The sequence below is a fragment of the Topomyia yanbarensis genome, chromosome 3 (genome assembly GCF_030247195.1).
Source record: "Topomyia yanbarensis strain Yona2022 chromosome 3, ASM3024719v1, whole genome shotgun sequence".
Lineage (NCBI taxonomy): Eukaryota > Metazoa > Arthropoda > Insecta > Diptera > Culicidae > Topomyia > Topomyia yanbarensis.
Window position 1 is genome coordinate 348,249,010 of NC_080672.1, and position 25,917 is coordinate 348,274,926.

Sequence of the window (25,917 nt, forward strand, 5' to 3'; positions counted from 1 at the left end):
AAGTGGTATTCAAAATTAATTGAAAATGCATGTGTTTTGCTACTATTTTTGCTTTTAATGAACAGTTTTATGAAATTGTGAAATATATAAGGTAATAAACAGCTGGAAAAAATATGTAACATGAATAAAAGAAAGTTTGTTCGTTCTAGTATACCTGGTACAACGTAGATACACTTTGGATTTTACGTACTGTTGGTTTATCGACGAAGACTACCACGCGAACAATTATACAGACGCCGCTAGTGTAACAACGTATTTTAAATCAAACAATTAGGACAACATCTGACGCATTTCTGTTCCATGTGGCACGTCAGTTCGTCAGTGGTATTTTTATTATATTAAACTACAGGTTTTTGGAACAGGGTAAACAGATACAACAATTTAGTATACAAATCTTTAATATAGGATACGCGAAAGATATTAGAAATGGTAACTAAAATGAGTATGGTAGTTTCATAGTTGAATTATAATGATTGAATATATCAATAGTATTCCCAATATGGTGAGTATTATATAAATAGTTTGGAAATGGTTCCGAAGCTATCCGGAAAGGTATTTATTTGTACGGGTACCTACCAGTAGGCAATTTAAATTTGCTGTCCTTATTTCACTACCGGAAAAAAAGGAGAGGGAATGATTTTTTTGCTTAAAATTAATGGGATGACGTATAGTTGGTTTTGGGGAATATCTCATTATTTTGGGGTAAATTTGAGCTCCCTCTCTTTGGTTTTTCGATAGTAGGTAGTAGGATGCACAGATTTCAGATTACCTACAGCTAGGTAATGCAAATTAAAGTTCGCGTTTATTAGGTTTATTTATTAGAGAGTGTTTTCTTCCTATTTTCTGCACTGAAAGAAATCCAAACGTTAATTCTATTTGCTTCAAACTACTTAAGATCTAATATATATGAAGAAGAAATGCTAATGTTATCACGCGCACACATACCTTCTATGTGTCAACTGTATAAATAATGTAAGCGCACACATAAGTTATATGTGCGTATGGATATAGAATCGGGTTTTATGTGCCTTATAGTTATGAACTGTGAATGTAAGTTCAGTATGTCTTGTAAATACACACACTAGGTTCATGTGCCAGGAAATAGTGTATATGAAGACTTTTTTTTTCAATACGTCCAATCTGCAAAAGAGAGTCTCTCTTTGTTTACTTACTCTTCCGCGAATTACTCGGTCACCTTTCTGATTTCCCGTCAACTGTATGCATAATAAGCTAGTAAAAACCTTGGTCTTTCGAAACATACCGATAAATGTTTAAAAAGTTTTATGGTTTCGCGGTAATAATCGAAAGAGAACGCGAAAAAAGAGGGCTCTCATTTGCAGATTGGACCTAATGAAAAAAAGTCCATATCTGCCTAAAAGAGATTATAACTACTAGAGGTCGCATACCGCTGCTAACACTGGGGTACACACATGTCAAAGTAATGGGATACAATATGCTAGAGCGAGACCCCATGTTTCAGTCCGTGAATACATGGAGATACTAGCGCTATGCTCCCTCTAGTAGTTATAATCTATTTTATCTGCCTCCACTAATTGCAAAAATCTATGTGTGAAATCAATAGGCATAACGGTTGCTTTTTTTGAGTGTGTCTTTTGTGTCCGCTAAACTATGAATATATAGTAACTATAATTAGATCACATTCAGAAACTATACTTTTTTCTAACCATTTCGAAACAATTTTCTATGCTGGCATCTGTCATCGAAAGAAATAGGCGTCAAAACTCGAAAGAAAAACGCTTTCTCGGTAGAGCGAAAATTTTTAATACGAAATCTCAAGATAATACCGATTAAATTAGTATTGTAGTAGAAGAAAACAGAATGTCTCGTCAGAACACTCGCTTGGATACGAAAAAAGTGGTAAGTTTTTCATTTATACGCGTAATTTGAGAGTCGATTCTACGCAGTGTATCATAGCAGTCTCACGAATCAATATCTTATCTCGAACAAAAACAAGTAATTATTGTAGTAGTTTGCTGGCAATTTTACTCGGTTGTCTCGTTTTTTAAAGTGCCATCTTCTCCGACTGTCTTTTCCTTGTATTTTTAGTACCGTTTTTAAGAAGGCCAAACTGTGCGAGAGTGTAGATTGGTAGGTGATTTAAGCAAAGTGCATAAATAGTTCAAAATGCAACCGGAAGATCGCAAGGATAATATCATTATTAAAATGGAGAACCCGACGGAACGATCGACAATCGGTGGAGGTCCTATTCAAATATTGCAACTGAATCAAGCCTTGCAGGACCCGAACAACCAACAGCTGCTGCTGCAAAGTCTACAGCAGCATCTCAATGGAAGCACCTCGGGTCAGCAGGTTCAAGTGCTACCTATCACTTCATTGTCCAATCAGGGTCTAGTAGTACCGACTCAGCCAGTCCAGCAAACAGCACAACCTCAAATGTTACAATTCTCCCTAGACGGAGGACAAACCTTTCTCTACCAACCGGTGCAAATGCCGACTGCTGATCCCATTCAGAGCATAAACATCAACGGCAATATCGTTCAAATTCCGAACCAGGCGCTGACAAGCCCAACCAACGCTACCGCAACTACTCCGGTTATGATGTTAACCGCCGACCAGACCGGAATTACGTCGATACAACATGCTGCGAACTTTACTCCTACCGTGCAGGCAACGGTTAGCTCGGCCAGCTCGAGCACGACCAGCGGCACTCCAACGGGACCAAGCGCTTCAGCCACGATGGTGACTGCTAGCAGTTCCAACATCGAAGCCATCCAAACCATGGCCAGCATGGAGTCCGAGGAAGAACCGCTGTACGTGAATGCCAAGCAGTACAAGCGAATTCTAAAACGCCGGCAGGCCAGAGCGAAACTGGAAGCCCAGGGCAAGATACCGAAAGAGCGGCCAAAGTATTTGCATGAATCGCGACATCGGCACGCGATGAATCGGGTTCGCGGCGAGGGCGGTCGTTTTCATACAAGTGAGATGAAACAGGATATGGAATGAGATTGTCGTGTGGCAACGAATTTTAAGCTTTGAAATATATGATTGTGCTTAGCGAGAACAAATATGCAATAAACATATTAATTGTGAGCGAAATTATGGCGTATTTTTTGCTTAACTTTGTGTGAAAACGTCATGTAAATCAGTTATCCATTTTAAAGGATTGTCTGACTGTGGAAGATAGGCAGCGTATAGTCAATGTGACTCATTTTAGAAAATTTCGACATATCAAACTTACATTTAACTGAAAATCAAATACTTTTCTTCACAGAACTCCGAACTACTAACGCTCACCTATGGCGCCCTTGTGTCCCAGATGTTACGCGACTTCGAGAGTGTCGAAGATGTCAACAAACAGCTAGAGCGGATCGGGTACAACATGGGCATGCGGTTGATTGAAGATTTCTTGTCACGAACGAACTCTCCCCGCTGTCTGGACATGCGTGAAACTGCCGACAAGATCCAGTTAGCATTCAGAATGTATTTGAATGTACAGCCAACGATTTCGAACTGGGCCGCCTCGGGAGACGAATTTTCGCTGGTATTCGATTCCAATCCGCTAACGGAGTTTGTTGAGCTGCCGGCTGACTATCAGCAATTACGGTACAGTTCTATCATTTGTGGTTGTATTCGCGGTGCGTTGGAGATGGTGCAACTGGAGGTGCAGTGTTGGTTCTCTCAGGATCAACTGAAGGGCGATGGCAGTACGGAGTTGCGGGTTAAGTTTATCCGGCGGCTAGAGGATGCCGTACCAGCAGGGGAGGATTAAGTTAGCTGTATGGGTAAATTACGATCACTGCATTCCACGAGACACTCATTTCGAATAGAGAGGGAGTACACATTAGCAATGGGATTGCAATGAAGGTGAGAACATAAATTAAAACTATTTTTAATTCCAACAGAATGTTTCATTGGAAAGAAAATTCTGGGCGCAAGGCTATTTCGAAGAATAAAATGTTATCTGGTCATTTTCAACAAAGCACAAACATTGTATTTCCCCCTGAAATCTTTGCGAAGCTGAGGACATTTTTTTCACTTACATCTATTCTTGCTGGAAGCATCACACATCAGGCACAGGTGGACAGATTTAGAAATAGAATCTGAATGTGAAGATTCCTGTAATACACTACGTTCATAGGTTGATAAAAACTATTGGAAAAATATGAAATTCGCAGCCGCAGTAGGATGGCACCAGTTGGTTAGTTGGTGAATAACTGTTGGGTTGACTACTGTATCGTTTGTTAATTTGTATCAATCAAAAATCTTACTAAACATGACAAATATTCAACTGACATTTCCGAAAAGGTTATTGCATTTTTTTGTATATGCACTACCACGGATAATATTTATTTTTTTTAATAAATTGTTTCATAAATTGTTTAGACGGTGGTCACGATGATTCATTTTCAACGCATTTTACATGTTGATAATATGCCAAATTTCAAAGTAAGCTCATATCTACATTAATAATAAATATTTCGAAAAAAAATTAAATTTAATAAAAATTTAAGTATTCATTATGATAGTAATAAGCAAATAATAATTTACATATATTTATTTTCATTTAAATGCTAAATTCCAAATTTTTTAGGAGATACAACATTTCAAACACGTACGGTACGAACTAGTCCTCCAGTGTAAACAGCGCGACAGAGGCAACAGTACGAAGGATCGTGCTGCTCGCACTACGGAAAGCGTCGGTGTGTATTCGTTGGCTTCCCCTCCTTCGAATTTCTTCATATTTCAACCTGTACAATCCAAAGAGAAGACTCGTAAAAATCCCCGGGGACACCATCGTGACCATCACCTTACTTGTTCGTTTAACCCTTAAAGGCGCAAAGCAATTTTTGTCAAATTTTCTGAAAATTGTCTCACAGTTTTAATACGTCACTATGATAATTTTGAGATGATTTTCACAATGTTGTTTTAAAACAACATTACGCATTTAAGGGTTAATTTTATTGACTATCCAGTAGCATTATCTAAACAGTATCAGTCTATACCAAACAGCATACGACCAAACAAGCTCACTGCTGCCAGCAGGATAAATGCAAAGCAGCACAACAAACCAAACACAGTTTCCACAGCTGTTCCGAATAAATATCTCTGTATCTGTAACTATAGTAATAGGTAAATTCTCTTCCCGAAGAGATAACTTTGATTGCACTTCATAATAAAAAATATAAAATTCAAAATACAAACTAATAATAATCGTAAACGGCACTTTGAACGAATAACATTAAAACCTATCTGACTAATCTTTGTTCCGTTTTGTGTTGTACATGACGAATGAATCCAATTCAAAGTCACGTAAATAAAAATAAATTTAAAAGTATTTGTTCCGTGTCGGCCCTTCTACACTTCGTTTCTAATTTGCAATGGCACTGCTACTGGCACTATGGCACCGAATCAGATTCGGCTGCGTGGTAAGCACTTGTTTAAGAGTTTCCAGCGTCTTCAAACAGATCACCACACAGCATCCCTTGGAGATACCCTCCGCAGGGCCCCTGCAGTCGCAGCTCTGCTGCCCGATGAGGCTTGTCAGCAGTTCGGAGATCGGTTCCGCTGTTGCCGCCGCCTGTGTTGTACTGGACGACTTTGACGAACAGCAACCTTTGCCGGATGATGAACTAGGCGTGGGTGGTACTTTCTTACCATCACACATATTTCCCAAAGCGAGTTCAGTCGGTTCCGGTTGATGATCCTGGTACGAATTGAGACTTTCTACTAGTGCTGGAAGAGAGGCCATTTGATGTTGCTGCTGCTGCTGCTGATGAGTGGATGCCGATTGAGGTCTACACGGACGTTCCGGGCCACACCCACCGATACAACCCTGGTGAGGATCGCATTGACAATTGACACACCGACAAATGTCTGCATCCGCCGTTATATCCTTCAGTGTTTTGATTGGTTCAGAACAGTCATTATTGTTGGTATCCTGTTGCTCCGAACCCGTAGGTAGTATACCTTCCATGAACAGCTCGTTCAAAATCGTGTCCGTATCTTGATTGCCCATCTGTTCCAGTTTTGCAACATTTTGTTCGCTTATATGAATTGCCTCGTCAATCTCTTTCCTTGCGCTTTCTTGCAGTAAATTCTCATCGTAATAGCCGCCCAAGAATAGCTCACCGCTGCCGTCGCTCTGCTCCGGTTCTGCGAAATCCGCCACGTTAACGTTGAACGGAAGATCGACATAGGATGGAACACTGGTGGGCAGTGCCACGCAAGATGATGTCACCGGATCCAATGCAAGTGGTTTCGTTTCCAGCACCGATATGTCTACCCAAGGTGCGTTGAATTCCTCTTCGGAGGCAAGTGCCATTTCCAGAGCTTTGGATTCGTGGAAGTCCACCAAGCTATACGGAGCTTCAGTAGGTTGCACACCTAATTGCTCCTGGTCCTCCTCATCTTCCGGTTCGTCCAACGGCGGGAGCTCGTCTTCAATTATCAGTTCCGGGTGGGTCTCTTGCTTGACTATACTTTGTTCTGTTTTTGTGGCTCGATCCAATTTCCTCTGTTTCCTAACCGATTTTGAGGATTTTTTCTTCTGTAAAAAAATGTCTTCGTCACAGTGATTATAATAAAAACAATGGCACATAAACTTACAGGTTTCTCATGAGTTTTAGTGTGTGATTTGAGACTATGGGGCGTGCTGAAAGCTTTCTGGCAATCGGATACGGCACAGGAAAAGGGCCGCTCACCCGAATGAGTTCGAATATGGGTTTTCAGATGATGTGATGCAGTAAAGGCCTTGCCGCATTTTTCCTCTTTACATCTGAAACGAAATGAAATTTATTTTATTTGTGCAAAATTTCTGGCATTATTTTTTTTATATTGTGACGACATATAATTAGCAAGGGACAGGAAGGTGAAGTATTTTCAAATATTAAGAGCCATAGTACTCAAGGAAGAGCAAGAATTTGAAGTAAGAAAGTTTAGAAAAGCGTGGAGAAGGGTCAATGAACAAGCTTAGAGTTTCCCGGCTACTTTGCAACGCAGGAGTCAGGATCTTTTGGCATTAAATGCGAATTACCTGAGTCTGCGGCATGTCCGGACAAGCGTAAAGTCAAATTTCTGGCATTATGTGTAATATTTCTGTGGGAAAAACCGCAATCTTCAAGGTCAGTAGGTAACAGTGATAATCTCCGGCTTAAAAACCTGTGCTTCTAGTATAGATGCCGGAAGTGATAATTGGTCAAAATGGAGATTTTGGTATGGAGTACAAATGTTAGAAGGTGGACATTTCACGATCGTACTAGAACGAACGATTTGATTTTACCAAGACTTCTTTAAATTTAGAGGGGTGACGCTCTGACCAAAAAAATCGAGCCTCAATCTGTTCGCTATACTTGTGGCACACAGATGTGCGTACGTTGCTCGCTCTCGAAGAAAAAAAGATGGCCGAAAAATCAACCGACTCGAACAAGCGTCACGACAACACTAACAGGTCCCTTGGCCCCCAATGGTTATTACCACCACTGAGAAGCTCAAAAATGTTTCAAAATAGTCTAACACGGGTCCAACGATAGACGTCCGGTGAACGGTTCGTTGGACGTCGTCCATGGTCATTGGATGATTTTGAAACAATCTTTCTTAGGGGGTACTTGGAATAGGTATATTCACGTGGGTGTCGAATATCGTAATTCAGCCGTATGGTATCCGGTGGGGGCTCTCGCAGTATTTCAGCAAAGAATCGACTCACTTGGATTTCTGTTCGCCATGTCATAAGAGGCGACTAACAACAGTTGTTCTGTCAAATGGTGAGATAACTTCGTACTCACATGTATCCTACCTCATGCCTTCACGTGAGTCTATCGATGACATTTGATCGTTAGACCGGCGTAGCCTGGGTGCTAACAGCCTTCTGATGTAGCTTTGGAATCAGAGGGTGCCAACGGGCGGGAAGCAAAACCCCAACCGTAAAATGTATGCTTCAATCCAAGGTGAGACGTGACCCGCCCCGAGGGATGACTGGCGGGGGGGCATCAACACTTCGAACCCCAACTCTACGTAAAACTATTTTTTTTTCCACAGTATTTTGCCCGTACCCTGTCAAGCGGGGCTCTGACAGGGTTGACTTTCTTTCCCTAGCTATTTGTGGGAACAAAACAGAAAACACTAAGAACACTGTAAACATGACTTTGGAGGAGATTGCGGCGATGGAGGTGGAAAAGAAGGATTGCGTGGAAGGTAAGCTTGGAGAGCTGCTGAATAGTGGTTCATTGGAGGATGATGTGTCCTGCTAGAGTTGTCCAAAATCCCAATAGGGAAGGCACCATCCAAGCGACAGCGTTCGATAGACACGGAGTCGCCGAACAATAATGGGTGCAGGAAGGAACGGACCGAAACGTCGGATGAAGACAAAATAGTTTGTTTTTGCTTAAAAATTAGACTGCAAAGCCATACACCTAACCTAAAAATTGGAAACAGTCGACTCCAGTTCAAAGCAGGAAGGAACTGTAACCGAAAAAGATCAAAGGTCAGGATCCCAGACACCAAAAACTGAGCAGCGCTCAACCTTCAACGAAATAGCCAAGTCGCACTCGATGGCCATCATCCCAGTTGGTTACCCTGCGAATACCCTCAGCCATGAACAGCTGAATGCTACTCGATGCACGCAGGTCGATAGCATAATGGAGCAGAGCTCAAGCAATACGGGACCCAAGTTTAGAAAGTGCACCTACAAACAAGGGTAAGTTCAGAGGCTAGCCTGCCTCTCTATCACAGGCGCTATGAAATCAACACCCACTACAGCCATGGAAGCCATGCTTCATCTACCTTCATTGCACATTGCAATGCACAAACCTGTTACGAGAAAGGCGAGACTTGGCTCTCTGAGAGTGCTAAAGGGTAAACCACTATTTGATGGGGATTTAAATAGTCACCTGAGTATAATAAAGGAACTCAAACTAAACCCTGTCTTGACTACAGTTCAAGATAAAATGGAGATTAAATCGAACTTCTATATCTCATATGAGGTCCACAAAGTGGATCGTCAGATATGGGATGTAGGGGGTCCCATACTACATCATTCTATGCGGTTCTAAAATGGCTTAGCTGACTGGCTTGGGAATCTTCGGACCAAGAATTGAAGAAGCGATAACAATGGGAAAGTGGCGTATAGTTTTCCAGGCAGAGGTATATGCAATACACACCTGCTCGGGGGTCTGTAGGAAACGAAACTACAGACATGCAAAAATCACAATCTTCTCGGACAGCCAAGCAGCACTGTTGGCATTAAGGTCGTCAAAATGTGAGTCCAAACTGGTTTGGGAGTGCATCACATCTTTACAACAACTGGCAACTCGGAATAAAGTAATGATTTTCTGGGTACCTGACCACCAAGGAATCGATGGTAACGAAGTAGCCGACGAATTAGCCAGGCGTGGTTCATCAAACACGTTTGTTGGACCAGAACCATTTCTAGGTATATCTACCTTTGCCATCAAATTAGAACTTTCGGCTTGGGCAAGGGACCAACTAGTAAACAACTGGCGTAATGTAGAAGGCGCCCGACAAGCTAAAAAATTCAAGCATCCAGATACAGCGAGAGCCAAAAAACTAATAGATCTAAAACGAAAAGATTTACGTATAATCATAGGTTTGGCAAAAGTCTAGATGACAATTGTCGATTCTGTAACTACGAGCCCGAGAGCTCGGAACATATTCTCTGCCATTCTGCAGTACTATTTCTTGGAAGGGAGCGATACTTCGGAAGGCATATTATGACGCCTCACGTGATGTGGCATACCTGTCCCAAACGGATCCTTATACTACGTTCACACTACAGAGTTAACTCCTAGTGTGAACGTTGTATTAGCTACATTAATAATGTACCACCCGGTTGGGACGACACATGTGGACAAATAAACGACTCGCTTCTAACTACATTGGATTCGAGTAATTTGTAACATGTTGAGCAAACAGGGGCAGCCACAAAAGATAACCTGAATAGTAGTCACAGTGGCAAAGTTTCCCCTAACAAAAAAAAATCCTTGACTCCTCTGGACAGTATGCCTTGTAGCCAGGTATCAGGGCTGTACTGCCGTGATACGCATAACAGTCCCACATGCATAGGAAATCCATAGCAAATGGGACTATTATGCGGATGACGGCAGTGTACTTTGGAACGATTTCCGACTTTTATATCCTTATTGCAGTTTGGTCGCTGCATGAGAGCGGGAAAGATGGCAACCAGAGCAACCGCTTAGGAGGTGGAACCGTAACAATGTTACTATTATCGACTAACTTTAGACCACCAACAAGAATGATGCTCGGATCAGGGCTAGGGGCAGATCACTTGTGATGCATTTTTAAAAATCAGCGAAATTAAATGCATTTATTTCCATCAACATAGAAATTCATAATGTATTTTGCGTTGCGTGCAATGTTTTTGCGTTGCGTGTAAGACGTCAAAACCCTACAGAAAAACTAGCCCTACATTTAACAAAACGTCGAACAAAGTGGATCAGCGTAGGACGTTTGATAAACAAACTTTTTTTTGCGAGGCCGTGCAACGCTGATGCAAAAATGGAAATTAAATGCATTTTTTTCATTTTGATGCAAATTTGTTATACATTCTTAGAGTGATCTGCCCCTACACTGAAAGAAATCCAAATGTTAATTCTATTTGCTTCAAACCGCTTAAAATTCATATGAAGAAGAAAGGCTATTGTTATCACGCGCACACATACCTTCTATGTGTCAACTGTATAAACTATGTATGCACACACATAAGTTATATGTGCATATTATTATAGAATGGGGTTTTATGTGCCTAATAGTTATGAAATGTGAATGTAAGATTAATATTTCTTGTGAATACACACATTAGGTTTATGTGCCAGCAAATAGTGTCTATATGCCTCCGTTAATTGCAAAAATCTATGTGTAAAATCAATAGGCATAACGTTTACTTTTTTTTGAGTGTAGGATCAGGGTCATCTTCGCAACCACATTTCTGAGGTGACCGAGAAGTACCAGGATTTGGCCGGACCGAGGAAGATATAGAAGCATTTCTAGCGAGGCTCGAAATTTGCTGGTTATTTTTTGATAACTCGGTCTTTAGTTTAACACATACGTTATCCATTTTCTCATAACACACCCAAGTAAAGAAACGGTGCACCGGTTTTATCACAGTCATCGCATGCAGTTACCATAATGTGCATTGATCTGAGAATATCGACAAAGAAATATAGATGGGTTGTATGTTATCGTCTTCTGTCTCTTCCTAATCTCCTTTTTGTCTCCTAGGTCCGAAGCGGATCAATCGACTATTAATTGATACGGTAAACTTACTAGCAGTATTAGTTTTTACTCCCAAATGCTTTTTCCTACAACTGTGCTATTTCATCTCTATCTTAAATTAGAATTTGATTTTCCCTTTTCTAGTCAATATGCGTATTCATCATTATATTATGTACCAGGCAAACCATCTTTTTTGTTATTATTATTATCCTGAGTAGCTAGACAAGTGAAGGCATTTTATAGTTTCACAAAAAGAATCTCTGCCCATAAAGAACATAAGAATTATTTATCCACTATTCCCCACAAAGTTTGTTCGAGCTGATTGTCCGCCTGGTTCGACTCGAACAGACCACTCCGACCCGAAATGGTTACTTATCATTTCTGAGAGCCGGTATGCTTGGTCGAGTTAAATAATCGTAAGAAAAAGTCCTGAATAATTAACTATCTCTTAGGTGCTAGTCCTGCACTCCTTTCCTGAACTAGCCTCATACCCACGGTCAAAAGAGTCGACAACTAATAGGACCCACATGTCACCCACCCAAGCGAATTGATCAACTTGCAAGTAGAAGCACACATCTACCAAAACCAGCCAAGAAGACTTTCGAACCAATGAGAATGGACCATGCCAGTCGAAGGCCACAGGCCCAGCGCCATCTAGTACAGTTCCTGAAACTAAGAGTTTTGTTTGTCATCCTGCTCCTAACAACGCATGCTAAGTCGTCAGTGATGCAATTAAAACTTCGCATTGATTTCGCTTCTATCGTCCTCCTGATCTCCTCTTGGGTCCCCTAGGTCTGAACTGAAGCGTATCAATCGATTATTAGTAAATCAGAGAGCGCTGTCAACCGTAATGTCCACGAATACTAAATTCCCTCCCGCTTTTCTACCAGTTATTCTATCTGTTCTAGTGTGTATTAATCATTGCTTAAATTATTGTTGCATCAGATTGAATTACTATATTGTAACACCACTATGCTTGTTTAATATAGTGGATATTGTTAGGTGCGATCCTCCTCATCAGACGTCCTCACTCCTAGTTTTCCTAACCTTGTTAAATGCCTCTCCCGTCGGCTATACTATCTGCTTATTCGATTCAATTAGGAAGGTTAATATGTTACAGCTAAATCACTGAGAATAGACACCCAGGTGTCGAACAAACAAGTTTAAAATACTTGTTTTGCTATTTGAACTAATCTCCGCTAGACCACTACGGTCATCATATTGGCATAATCCAGTATAATTGTGATAGTCACTTGGGCATCAATTGCGTGGTCCACTGTCAATTCAGTAAAACTCACGCACTAAATGGAACAACGGTAGAATCATCACAATTTTCTTTGGATGTGCGAAAAAATTTTCTCAACTTTTACGTTTACGCTGGACGTCTGTTCTCGGTGCCTAAATAGATGTTGCTTCTCAGTTTATCTCGAACCACGGAGGGAACTTGGCCTTGATCTTACTGCTCTGACATCGATGTTACGCGATATTCATTAAGGAATATTGTTTGTTTGGGGGCCATTCATAAACAATGTCTCGCATAAAAAAGGAAATAATCTAAAATACCTTTCCCCTTCAAACACATTGCAACTTGTCAGTTTTATTACTCCCGCTCAACTAGTACGTCTCAAATTCATTTTCAGTTTTTATTTCGCTAAATCATGTTGCATTACGCTCCACCCTAACTGTTAATATTCGACATCGTTTATGAACGACGGACCCTTGGTGATGTCTTTCGAGCAGACAATCCAATGCAAGATAGGATTGACAGAATTTTATTGCGCTTTTAGCACCTTGTGTCACATCGTTATGTTTGTTATACATACTAAGAATACCAAATCATGATATGATGACCGGAAGATTAGAAAAGCAACCCCTCCCCCCTTTCCCAAAAAAAAAACATGATTCGTATCATGTACTAAAATCTGAACATGCTATTGAGCTAAACCTACAATTTAATTTACAAAAATGTATAGTGCGTGGGAATCGAGCACTGATATATAGCCGTGCACTGCTAGGTCCCATGCAAAACTGACCCAGACATCACTTCGTTAAAAGTTTAAGAACCTCTTCTAACAAAGAGGGATGACTTGCAGTCTTCGATGAAATTGAAGATAATTAAATTAAAGTAGTGACAATCTGACTGACACTGATATAACAATCCGTGCCACCTAGCGGTGAAAATGCGTGGTAGTGGGTTTTTTCCATGTAAGTGTAGAAAAAACCCATATAATCAGGCACGTTGGTCTGGAAGCTAGACTTGTCCGATTTGTTTCAAATTTGGTGTAAGTACTCCTGGTGGGACTAGGAAGCGACTCAGGGATGGGTCGATGGAGGTTATTTTTTCCTTGCACTCTAGTGCCCATCTTAAAAATCAACATGCTTTTTTTGACTTACTTGTAAGGCCTTTCCTGAGTATGGACCCGCGAGTGCTTCTTGAGGTCACTTAATGTAGTGAAAAACTTGGAACACACCTAAAATTATTTTAAAAAAACGTATAATCTCACCATGCCCAGTAAGTCAACCAGTAATCGATGTTGTTTACTACAAACCTCACAATTAAACGTCTCCCCATTGTGCAACCGCTGGTGGGCCCGCAAACGGTAGCGTGTGTTGAACGCTTTTCTGCAACTGCTTTCGGCACATACGTATGGCTTGATTTTGGTGTGTACTCTAATGTGAATCTTCTGGCTGTAGGAAGTGAGGAACGCCTTACTACAGCCATCCTCCGTGCATTTGAATTTGTATTCACCTGTCAAGTATAGTAAACATAGTAAATTTTAACTACTTGAAAAAAGTAGTATGCATATAAGAGGAACAAAATTACCTTAACCATATTGTTAATGCTTGCAAATCTAAATCATCAACTTTGTGTTAAAATTGTCTAGTTATTTTTAAAAACTATTCTAAAATATTCCGTTACCTCTATGAGTTTTCATATGAGTCCGTAGGTTTCCAACCGTACTGTAGCTTCGATTGCAGCTGCCATAGTTGCAGCGATAGCGCGCCAATATTTGATTGTCAGGTCCCTGAAATGAAAGCATTCTTTAGTTTAACCAGGATTTATCCTTATTCCTATGACGGTCTACTTCTACTAAGAAACTATGGCTTTTTTTAAAAATAGGAATCAATGTTGTGTTTATTATGGAGCACCTAAAATGGGTTCTACAAAATGACCGCTGTATGACACCGTTTAGAATCTATACTGAACTAAACAAGTATGATGCTGATGTTCAAAAAGTGTTATCTTTGAATAAGGAAATGAATGTTTGTGTGAAGTAATAGTACGAGTACGAGTTTATGCTACTAATACAAGTTTATTTTTTTATTTGTGTGTACCTCTATTGTGATTGTAGCATGCGATGGCTCTCCTTCTTCGTTTAGAGTATTGTTTTCATAATAACTATGGTTCGTATGAAAAAAAATAAATTGGAAAACGGAGTTTTTTGGATCAATTTCGTTTGAAACAAAATACTGACATTAGTAGTACTGCGAAAGGAAAAAAAATGAAGGATTTCGAGGAAGACAAGATAGGATCGTATAGAAAGGAAGTCAGTTTGAAAACCTAAGACCAGCATAGTAAAGTGTGCTTTGCCCGTCGAATAGTTGAACATGTTTGCAAAAACTTTGAACAGGTACTTTAGAATTAGGTGAGAATTTCAAAGAATCTACAAATTTCACTGTATTGCTTAATGAAAGAATAAAGTAATCAAGAGACGTGCAAAATGAACAAAAAAAATGTAGAAGCAACGCACCTCAAACACAAAGTATTCAACATCTATTAATAACAAAACGAGAAACACGAATAAAAGCTCTTGATATTCCTATCTTTTTTTCTTCCGCTTAGCTGCGTTGCATTGCTTTCCTTTAATAATGGGGCAAATCGTTGGAAGAGGTATAAATTTACAAACACGTTCTTTGTTTTGATTCTCACACTTTGTAGTCGTCAAAAGGCTAAGTGTCATCTCAACCGACCTTAACGCAGTGATTAGAGCAATCATAGATGTACTCGCGGTGTTTACGTTTAATGGTGAAACAATATAATATCGTTTCGTCATTTATCTAAAGTACCTAAACCATCACAGGTGATTTCAACAGGTTTAATTATCTTCATTACAGAAAACGACATGTTCCGCTATTCTTGGCTTGACACCGAATAGCAGGCTTCTTGTTTGCAATGGTCCCACCATTCAAACACCGCGCACGGGCAAGTCGACAAAGGTACTATATAGCATAGTATATGGATACATTTTGGGAGTGGGCGTGAAATTAATCGTGGTTATTGAGGTGGGCCAGAAAAAAGCAAAGAATTCGAAAAACATAATACGACAGAGAAGGAAAGAGCGCGCGCGCAGCTTGAGAGAAAATCATAAAACAGGAAAAAATGAAAATCTCTTCATAAGTACCCTCCGTCCTCCTGTTCATCAATTTTCTCAAATTCAATCAGAATACTATCTTCGCTACTGCTGCCTCCACTGCCGCCGGAACCGCTTCTGCTTCTGCCGCCGGCTGTAAATCCATTTTCACCATCCGTGGATGGTATCAAGCCTAGCGAACCCAACTGGGGATTCTCATCGGCCAGGTTCTGAAAGTATTGCGGGACCTGTTGCTGGATGGCTCGTTCGAATGCATCGATATCGAAGGTGTTATCATTGATGCAATCCTGCAGTGTTATCTGATAACTCATCACTCTCGCGGCTCGGACCGGTCTTCGGGCTTCCCGATCCACTGTGTACAAGGCACGAACGAAGGCAACGTTTTGGGTGGAAATTTTTCACTACTCGCACAAAAATATCGCCATATTTTCACCTTTTAATGATGACCGAAAGAATGACAGATTCCGCCCACTGACTGACAGCTGAGTGGGCTGACGACCGTTGTAAGGTTTCACCTCGCAGTGTCTGTGTTTTGTTTACTAACGAAGAGGTGGTTTATATTTGCGGCGAGCAGCGTGGAAAGATTCATTCGGAGTTATAAAGCAAAATTTTTGTGAGTGCAAATCTCTGTAACAAGCTAGTGACTTAATCAGGAAATCTTGCACTATTGTGGATTTTGAGTTTGACCCTAGGTAAATTACAAAATTTTCACTAATGTGTACATATGGCTGGTATGTTTTGGCGACAATTGTAATGTATCCAAGCACTATGCGAAGTGGTGCACAGGGGGCATACGAAAAATATGTTTGTGATTATTTTAAGTATTTTAAGAATTATTGTTAACCCATATATCCAGCCGGGCAGGTATTGAGCCGTTTTGACTTTTGAATTTGGAAGAAAACTAATCGGGAGCGGTAGTATAAATATGCGAGATCTCATTATTCGTATTTTATACCTCAGATATTTCCGCTTATTGTTTTTGATGCACTTCGCATCACCAGAAATGCCAGATACTTTTTTGCAATAATAATTTTAAAATCTGGGAACAACAAAAAATGTCAGGAAAACTAGTGTAACCGAAAGCCTTTATATACAAAAATCTGCAAATATCTGCAACTAAGCTAAAAAATCTGCAAATATCTGCAACCAAGCTAAAACATCTGCAAATATCTGCATCATCGAAAAAATCTGCAGCTAAAATTAAGTCTGCGAATTTTCAGACATGTCTGCAAATCTGACATCTCTGCGCATCACACTTTTTCCACGGTTGCCAAATGAAATGATATGAAACCGACAAAAAATTAACTTTTTCGATCAAATCGACATAGATGTTTCATTAGGGCTTAAATCGCAAATGTAAACAAACTGCGTTTTCGCTATTATGACATTATGCGACAAAAATACTACAAGATTGAGGTGAAAATTAGTTAAAATGATTTTTAGTTCGATTTATAATTAAAGAAAACAAAACGGCGAAACATGCATTCTCTTCAAGATTTCGACTTAGGCCCTTCTTCTCATATGGAATATAAAGGCTAAACTTACATTTTTTGACAGAACCGGGCGTACGGTTATTATTCACAAAATTATTCTTTAAACGGCGGTTCTATTATATAAATGATAAGCAATATCTATTATGATCATGTCTACTCGATAGTTGTTGCACATAAACATTCGAATATTTAGATATTTTCATGTAATTCGAAGAAAAGATGCACGCGCCCTTTCATTTACATTGGGTTTCTATGCACCCATTTGCTGAGCCCTATTAAAAATATCCTGTCAAGCTCGCCTATTTACCCAGCCCTACCTAGCAAGACAGAGTCAGTTTAGCCCATTTACCGCGCCCTTCTGAAAATCATGTTCACGGTTTAGCCCTCTCGCAAATGGCGATTGCTGAAGGGCGAAATCACGACTGGAATGCAAATTGGGCGTAAGCATTCTTTTAGTTTCTACCCACTAAAAACGCATAGGAATCAATTTCTTTGTTATATTGTTATAAGGTTTAACCAAACATGCTTTAAACAACATGGTTGTAAAGTTATTTTACCTACAATAAAAACTACATTTAGAAAAGCATCGCCGAATATTGCAACTGATTTTTCTCCATTTGAGTACATTGCGACTTAGGCCTTAATGAAAGATCTGTGTCGAAATATATTATAAAAATCGGAATACTGGCAGCCATGCTAACCTACCAGTACACCGAGCAAAATTTACATTGAATTTCCATAAAAACGTCTTATGACTTTCAGACATAAGGATTTTAAATGGATTTTATAAGTCTGTCTTATGATTTGGAGGGGAAATTTTCCAAATCCATCTCTTATTATTTTCATAAGACAGTCTTATAAAATTTATGAAAATGTCCGATTGAACGCCATAGGTGCCCATTTATGAAAATTGCTGACATTTATAAGCAGAAAATATAGTAGAAATAATGCTTTTCATAGAACAGTCTTATGAAATTCATCACAATGTTCGAATGAATGCCATAAGTTTCAACAGTAAAAACAACCTTGAGAGGATATTAGGTTTTACACCAACCGACATAACCCCACAAAATGAGCCGGATGAACTTCGTTTGACAATGCTCGGTGGTTTGTTCACATGGGAATTACGTGAGTTTGAATGTAAAGCGGACCCTACACGAGCACAAATATTGACAATAAGTCATTTATTGATCAATATATTGATCGCGTAAGGACATTTTGAAAATATTGATTCTGTACAATTCAAATGGGATTGACGTATTGAAGCAGTCTTGACAAAATTTTTATTGACAATATTCTTGTCCCGTGTAGACACCAGTTGCACTCGAACTCACGCAACTGACAAAGTAAACAAACCACCGAGAATTGTCAAACATGAACATAATTCATCATGAGTTCATTGGTGTGCTCATCTTGTAGAACTCAATTCGAGACAAATGAACCGCCAAGTGTAGATCCCTTCAGAAGATTGAAGAGAAAACTCTCATTAAATATTAAAATTTGTAAATTTGCAACGCTTCGTCAATATTTCCTGGGAAACTGGGCTTAGACAACTGGGAAACTGGACTTGACAACTGAAGGATAATGAATGTTACTTCTCAAATGATTTTGATAATTATAAAATACGCGCCAGATACTAATTATATGCACAACTTATTTCATTTCAAATAATCGGATATCTTCTGTAAAAATCATAGTCACGTAAACTGATTTAATGCTCACAGTAATTTATTGAATAACATAAAAAACAATTATTTAAAATTTTGTTGCAATTTGACTAAAAATCTCACTTGTTTTGTTTCAAACAGCGGTAACCGAAAAGTGCTGGACTGAAACTATTAGCTCCTGGTTGACTGTCCAAGCCAGTACTGAATTCATAAGAACCAATTATGAACTTTTCACAAAAGAGACGTTAATGAAAAACAAAATATAATTTTATAGAATCAATAACAGATCTCATATGGGTTTCATGAGAAAAACTTATGAAATTCTTAAACGCATATATTGGAGCGAAATCATAAGACCGTTTTATGAAATACATTATTTGTGCGTCTATGGAGTGCATGAGTAAAGATAAATGAATTCATAAGCCTGTCTATGACATTCGAAAGCGTTCAATGGCATCGTCAGAAGGGTGGTTCATATGCCGAGACTTATGAAATTCTCAGACGCTTTTTGCTCAGTGTACACTGAGCAAAAAGCGTCTGAGAATTTCATAGGTCTCGGCATATGAACCACCCTTCTGACGATGCCATTGAACGCTTTCGAATGTCATAGACAGGCTTATGAATTCATTTATCTTTACTCATGCACTCCATAGACGCACAAATAATGTATTTCATAAAACGGTCTTATGATTTCGCTCCAATATATGCGTTTAAGAATTTCATAAGTTTTTCTCATGAAACCCATATGAGATCTGTTATTGATTCTATAAAATTATATTTTGTTTTTCATTAACGTCTCTTTTGTGAAAAGTTCATAATTGGTTCTTATGAATTCAGTACTGGCTTGGACAGTCAACCAGGAGCTAATAGTTTCAGTCCAGCACTTTTCGGTTACCGCTGTTTGAAACAAAACAAGTGAGATTTTTAGTCAAATTGCAACAAAATTTTAAATAATTGTTTTTTATGTTATTCAATAAATTACTGTGAGCATTAAATCAGTTTACGTGACTATGATTTTTACAGAAGATATCCGATTATTTGAAATGAAATAAGTTGTGCATATAATTAGTATCTGGCGCGTATTTTATAATTATCAAAATCATTTGAGAAGTAACATTCATTATCCTTCAGTTGTCAAGTCCAGTTTCCCAGTTGTCTAAGCCCAGTTTCCCAGGAAATATTGACGAAGCGTTGCAAATTTACAAATTTTAATATTTAATGAGAGTTTTCTCTTCAATCTTCTGAAGGGATCTACACTTGGCGGTTCATTTGTCTCGAATTGAGTTCTACAAGATGAGCACACCAATGAACTCATGATGAATTATGTTCATGTTTGACAATTCTCGGTGGTTTGTTTACTTTGTCAGTTGCGTGAGTTCGAGTGCAACTGGTGTCTACACGGGACAAGAATATTGTCAATAAAAATTTTGTCAAGACTGCTTCAATACGTCAATCCCATTTGAATTGTACAGAATCAATATTTTCAAAATGTCCTTACGCGATCAATATATTGATCAATAAATGACTTATTGTCAATATTTGTGCTCGTGTAGGGTCCGCTTTACATTCAAACTCACGTAATTCCCATGTGAACAAACCACCGAGCATTGTCAAACGAAGTTCATCCGGCTCATTTTGTGGGGTTATGTCGGTTGGTGTAAAACCTAATATCCTCTCAAGGTTGTTTTTACTGTTGAAACTTATGGCATTCATTCGAACATTGTGATGAATTTCATAAGACTGTTCTATGAAAAGCATTATTTCTACTATATTTTCTGCTTATAAATGTCAGCAATTTTCATAAATGGGCACCTATGGCGTTCAATCGGACATTTTCATAAATTTTATAAGACTGTCTTATGAAAATAATAAGAGATGGATTTGGAAAATTTCCCCTCCAAATCATAAGACAGACTTATAAAATCCATTTAAAATCCTTATGTCTGAAAGTCATAAGACGTTTTTATGGAAATTCAATGTAAATTTTGCTCGGTGTAAAAGTAAAAAGAAGTTTGTTTTTGACACTTTCCAATGTCAATAATCTGTCAGGTCAAAGGAGTTGCACTTTTGATCACACTTTTGATTCATCACACTTTCATACTGTGCAATTCGATTTCGTGGGAACTACGCAATATTTTGCCAGAACACTTGGTTCACCTTTTATCCGAGTTCCCAAACACTCATTTACAAGTGGGTTATGCCTCATGCTCAGGAATAATTCAACATTAGGTTTGTTCCAGTACCAGGAGAAACTAGAAGTACTCCGGAGCAAACAGGGAGAAAATCGTTCCTGTACTATCTTCTTCTCTTTTTTCTTCTTCTGGTGGCAAACCGGAGTGAAAAGGAGCAAGAATTTTTTGCTCCGGAGCAACAGGGAGTAACTTCCATGTACTGGAACAAACCTATTTTATTTCCTAAAAAGGGATGGAGATTTTTGTTGTTATTGTTATTTATTAGTGTGGAATCGGGCTGTCTCATCGGGTGATTTATGGTCACATCTATGACCGCGCATCCGACTTCCCATGAGCGTTTTGGCGGCTCAGGCTGCCCTTCAACGTTGCTCAGGGATACATTGCTCCTATACACATCCATGCATTTAGGCATACATACGGGCTTACATTCATACATACATACCTACATACATTCATACATACTATTTGGCACAAGTTTAGAGCGTGTAACGTCGTGTCATCTAGTCTGTGAAATTATATGGAAAATCATCCTAACATCGCCTTGGAGTTTACGCCATACATATTGACAAATTTCGCATTGAATCCGCTTCTGTCTCTTCCTAATCTCCTTTTTGTCTCCTAGGTCCAAGGCAGATCAATCGACTATTAACCCTCCGGAAGTCGCGCAAATGGCTCACTGAACGAGCAGCCGCAGTTGCTCTAAGTCGATTTCGCTAGATTTTCGGAGCAGCGCGCACTCAGTGCACTAGCACGACTTCCGGAAAGTTAATTGATACAGTAAACATACTAGCAGTAGTAGTCCTTACTCGCGAATACTTTTTTCTACAACGTATTCATTACATTATGGATATCATAATGCTGAGTAGCTAGACGACTAAAGGTATGTTAGGGTTTCACAAAAAGGAATCTCTACCCATAAAGAACATAAGAAATATTTATCCTACATTCCCTGTAAAGTTTACTCGAACCGAATGTCCGCCTGGTTCGACTCGAACACACGACACCGACCCGAAAGGGCTGCTTATCATTTCTGAGAGCCGGTTAGCTTAATCGAGTTAAATAATCATAAGAACGAGTCCTGAATAATATCTCTGCACTCCTTTCCTGAACTAGACTCATACCCACGGTCAAAAGAGTCGACAACTAGCAGGATTCACATGTCCCCCACTCAAGCGAATTGATCTATCAACTTGCAAGTAAGAGCATATATTTACCAACCAGCCAAGACTTCCGAACCAATGAGAATGGACCATGCCAGTCAAATGCTACATGCCCAGCGCCTTTTCGTACGGTTCCTGAAGTTAAATGTTTATTAGTGCTACTTACAGATTTCATTTCAATGGTAGTGTCTAATTCCCCTTTGTAGAACTCGCTTACCGCTTCTCATTTCTTCTGCATTTTGACACCGCCGGTCGACCGTCTCAGAAGAGATCTCTTTCACAGAATCCTCAATTTCCGTCGGAACTCGCATATGAGACGCTCAAGCTCAAGACGATACAAGCTCATATATCAACTATCTGAAGGAAAAAAGACTATATATTGTTTTATAATTATTTCCTAATCCTATAATCAACTAAGGCTGTCTGTCGATTCTAATGCAGATACTCTAATGATGTGACCATCAAGAATACGTCAGACGACCTTAATTGACTCCCTTCGACGCCAGTTTGGCCTTACCAAGCCGTAGCGCGGGTGGCGGCGTGAAAACGGTTGAATAAGGGTTGAGAACAGCTTGAAGCAACATCTGATGTTGCTCCAAATGTATGTGATATCCAAGACTGACTTGGATTGTTCCGTCGAGCCTAGTTTGCATACCTTAAATAACTAGACGCACTGTTTTCCATTCACTCACACAAAAGATCATTTGTTGCCTTGCCTTCAAAATCGTAAAAGAAAATAACTTTCGGTTTGAGTACTATACTTGTTCAATAAGCAACTATAGAACCGAATTGATGCCTTTTTGCACGGCTTAGTGGTTGCTTGAGAAGTTTAACCGAACCCGACTCGCACCCGGATTTTTTAAAGATACTAAACCCGAACCCGACCCGTCCCAGGACCTGAAAAAAATCCTAATCCGAACCTGACCCGTACCCGCATTAAAAATTTAAAACCCGTATCCTGCCCCAGCCCGGTAGGTAGATCATACGCTATCGAAAAATTTAATTTATGTGATGGATTTTTTTAATCTAAAGATTTATTTGAAACGGCTCAATGCGTTAGCACAACTGAGCCGTGGGTCTTTAAAATTTTTACAATAAGTAAAAATGCTAAGAATGTCGGTCTTCCAGATCTTGTTGACGCAGCTTGCTGCTGCGTGTTGAGATCCTTTTCCTTGGCGGTAAAGCCGCTTGGGGATCATTCAGTCTGCCTTCTCTCGCGTTCTCGTTCCCGTCCATGTCATCATCGATGCGCTATCGAAAAATTTAACTATTTATGTAATGGATTAACATTTACCGTAAATAACACGAAATCATTTGTTATGTTCGAAAACACAGTATCGTCCACATTTTCTACTAAGTTCAATAAATCCACAAAAAATCTAGAATGTTTATTGTATGATGGTTAATTTCGACTGTTTTCCTCGAAAAGGTCGATGCCAGTCATATACCTTTCCAATGCACTCGTCTTTCTTTCTGGACGCCGTAAAGTTGAATTACGAAATGGCAATAATTTTCTTTTCGGTTCAAACATCACTGATCAAAACTACCTATCAACTAAATTTACAACAAAAATACTTCAAAATTTCACGAATAACAACAAACGTTTCCCCATTTTCAGCACCGCAAAATTTTCCACGATAAATTTTTTTTAAAAGGTTAACTTCCAATTCTAAATCTATTAATAGTCCCGGTCGTTAATTGTATTATATTGTCTTCGATTTAAAAAAGTTACATCGCACAGACTTAGGGTGCTTACAGAGTGGCGGCAAGAAGTTGAGCTGGCGCTGGAACTGACATTAGAATGCGAGATGCGAGAAACCTGCTTGCTGCAAACCAAATGGGTGATGTCAGAGTGAAAGCCGAGCGGATCGGCGCCGACTGCCCGCTTTCACTCTGACAGGCTCCATTTAATATGCTGTAAGCAGATTTCTCGCATCTCGCACTCTAATGTCAGAACCAGCCCCAGCTCAGCTTCTCTCCGCCACTCTGTAAGCACCCTTAGACTGAACACTAACTTAATCCTATTTTTAATTAAAACGATTCTTTACTAATATTAAAATCAAACAAATGATAGACACTATTGACGAGTTGACAGCAAACATCCAAAGGATTATTCTGGCCGTACTGCGTGCGATGCGTTGAGCGTCGGAAAAAATCAATTCTCCGGAAAGATCTTCCCGGAACGTTGAGGTCGAGTTTTGCTAGAAGCGCAGGAGAGTCTATGTTGTCCGTCAGAAGGTCGAAAATGAAAAGTCGTTGCAGAAAGATCCGTCTGTTTCGCAGCGTAGGGAGATTGATGAGGATACAGCGATCTTCATATGGAGGAAGCTGGAAACGGTTTTGCCAGGGTAACCGACGAAGTGCAAACCTGATAAAGTTCTTCTGTACCCGTTCGATACGATTAATGTGTATGGTGTGATACGGAGCTCAAATAGTAACGCCATATTCTAGAATACTGCGTACCAGTGTAATGTATAGTGCTTTTAGACAATACAAATCACGAGCGTTGCGTTTGATTAGCCTAAGTACAGCGTAGGCTTTAGCTATAACGAAAGAGTAATGTGCGGTAAAGCGTAGCTTACAGTCGAGAATGACACCAAGATCCTTGACGGATACAACTCGTTCTACGGGAGCAGAACACATTGAGTATTCGAACTTAATTGGAGTATGTACTCGTGTAAAAGTGATTGTACTGCATTTTTGAATATTCACACTCATTCCGCTTCTGTCGCTCCAGTAAATGATCCTATCGACGTCCATTTGCAATGCACAACAGTCTACCATAGTTGTTATGACACGGTAAATTTTCAGATCATCAGCATATATGACTTTAGAAGACGATAATTCACTGCAGAGGTCGTTCACAAAGAGCACAAATAGAAGAGGTCCGAGATGACTCCCTTGAGGAACGTGGAAAGGATCCGAGAGTGTAGTTCCAAGTCGCACCGAGGCGCTACGGTTCGCAAGATACGAGGAGATCCAATTAGTCAGCCAGTTCGGCAGCCTAGTCCGTCTTAGCTTTTCCACAGCAAGCTGATGAGGAACACGGTCGAAAGCTTTCGAGAAGTCGATGTACACCGCATCGATCTGCTGTCGTTTTTCAAATTTATCAATTAGCGACGACACGTAGCTCATCAGATTTGTAGTTGTCGAGCGCTTTTTGACAAAACCATGCTGGTCCAAAGTGATTATGTGTTTTAACGTGGGGTAGATAACATCTATCAACATACTCTCGAAGATTTTAGGGAGGCAACTTAAGATTGAAATTCCTCTATAATTGGTGACATCATGTACGTTGCCTGTTTTGTGGATTGGAGTTATCAAAGCTTCTTTCCACTTCGTGGGGAAAACATTTTCAACAAGAGAGCGATTGAATAATAGAGATGCTGGTAATGCCAAAGATGAAGAGCAATTCTTGATGAACGATGGTTGTAGCACGTCGGACCTCGGGCCCTTGGAACTGTCAATCCCCCGAAGATTAATTAAATTCAGAGTGAACATTGGCAAACTACTCAAGTACGATTCAGACAAAGGTGGTGAGTTATTACTTAGCACGTTTTGAAAGAATGACGAGAATAGATTTGCTGACTCCGCTGGTGACGTTGATGTCCTGTCTCGATAGTTGACGCATTCCGGAATTCCACTGGAGCACGTTTTGTTCCGCAGGTAAGACCAGAACTGCTTTGGGTTGTCCTTCATGCTGCATTCAATTCGGAAAACATATGAGCGAAAGTATGCTGCATTCACGAGCTCGAATTGGCGTTCTAATTCAAGCACGGACGTTTTGTCGGTTTCGCCTCTTG

General features: G+C 39.7%; 3 protein-coding genes across 6 annotated transcripts in view; 2 read left to right on the forward strand and 1 right to left on the reverse strand.

Annotated features, from left to right (window-relative positions):
- Window positions 1–1,728: 1,728 nt before the first annotated feature.
- Window positions 1,729–3,886, forward strand: LOC131692697 (trafficking protein particle complex subunit 3-like). 2 transcript variants are annotated; one of them, XM_058979881.1, is made up of 2 exons: window positions 1,729–1,878; window positions 3,254–3,886. In XM_058979881.1, the coding sequence occupies exons 1-2, from the start codon at window positions 1,840–1,842 to the stop codon at window positions 3,749–3,751; spliced, it is 537 nt and encodes a 178-aa protein (XP_058835864.1). In that variant the 5' UTR covers window positions 1,729–1,839; the 3' UTR covers window positions 3,752–3,886. The 2 variants fall into 2 exon arrangements, with proteins under 2 accessions (XP_058835864.1, XP_058835863.1); XM_058979880.1 differs by lacking the exon at window positions 3,254–3,886 and adding an exon at window positions 2,068–3,078 and having other exon boundaries at window positions 1,740–1,878.
- Window positions 3,887–5,193: 1,307 nt separating this feature from the next.
- On the reverse strand, window positions 5,194–16,089 carry LOC131692693 (zinc finger and BTB domain-containing protein 24). 2 transcript variants are annotated; one of them, XM_058979876.1, is made up of 7 exons: window positions 15,633–16,089; window positions 14,566–14,629; window positions 14,150–14,255; window positions 13,779–13,978; window positions 13,624–13,700; window positions 6,589–6,757; window positions 5,194–6,529 (listed from the first exon to the last, which is right to left on the reverse strand). In XM_058979876.1, exons 1-7 carry the CDS (start codon window positions 15,911–15,913, stop codon window positions 5,351–5,353), a joined length of 2,076 nt encoding a protein of 691 aa, XP_058835859.1. In that variant the 5' UTR covers window positions 15,914–16,089; the 3' UTR covers window positions 5,194–5,350. The 2 variants fall into 2 exon arrangements, with proteins under 2 accessions (XP_058835859.1, XP_058835860.1); XM_058979877.1 differs by lacking the exon at window positions 15,633–16,089 and adding an exon at window positions 14,982–15,268.
- Window positions 15,202–25,917, forward strand: part of LOC131692698 (alpha/beta-tubulin-N-acetyltransferase 9) — a 37,970-nt gene continuing 27,254 nt past the window's right edge. Inside the window, exons 1-2 of one of the 2 annotated variants that reach the window (XM_058979883.1) lie at window positions 15,202–15,293; window positions 15,346–15,447. In XM_058979883.1, coding sequence (XP_058835866.1) covers window positions 15,404–15,447 — 44 coding nt within the window. In that variant the 5' untranslated portion in view covers window positions 15,202–15,293; window positions 15,346–15,403. Of the gene's footprint in view, window positions 15,294–15,345; window positions 15,448–16,104; window positions 16,295–25,917 lie in introns of those variants that run through there. The other variant, XM_058979884.1, reaches the window with a different exon arrangement.

What these genes read in the sequence shown, in the direction of transcription:
- LOC131692693 (XM_058979876.1), bottom strand. Translation starts at nt 15,913, where the DNA reads ATGAGTTATCAGATAACACTGCAGGATTGCATCAATGATAACACCTTC. An exon ending in ATGCTACAATCACAATAGAG is followed by an intron (nt 14,256 to 14,565) that starts GTACACACAAAT and finishes CTTTCATTTCAG; the next exon opens with GGACCTGACAATCAAATATT. An exon ending in ACTCAGGAAAGGCCTTACAA is followed by an intron (nt 6,758 to 13,623) that starts GTAAGTCAAAAA and finishes ATTTCGTTTCAG; the next exon opens with ATGTAAAGAGGAAAAATGCG.
- LOC131692697 (XM_058979880.1), top strand. Translation starts at nt 2,146, where the DNA reads ATGCAACCGGAAGATCGCAAGGATAATATCATTATTAAAATGGAGAAC.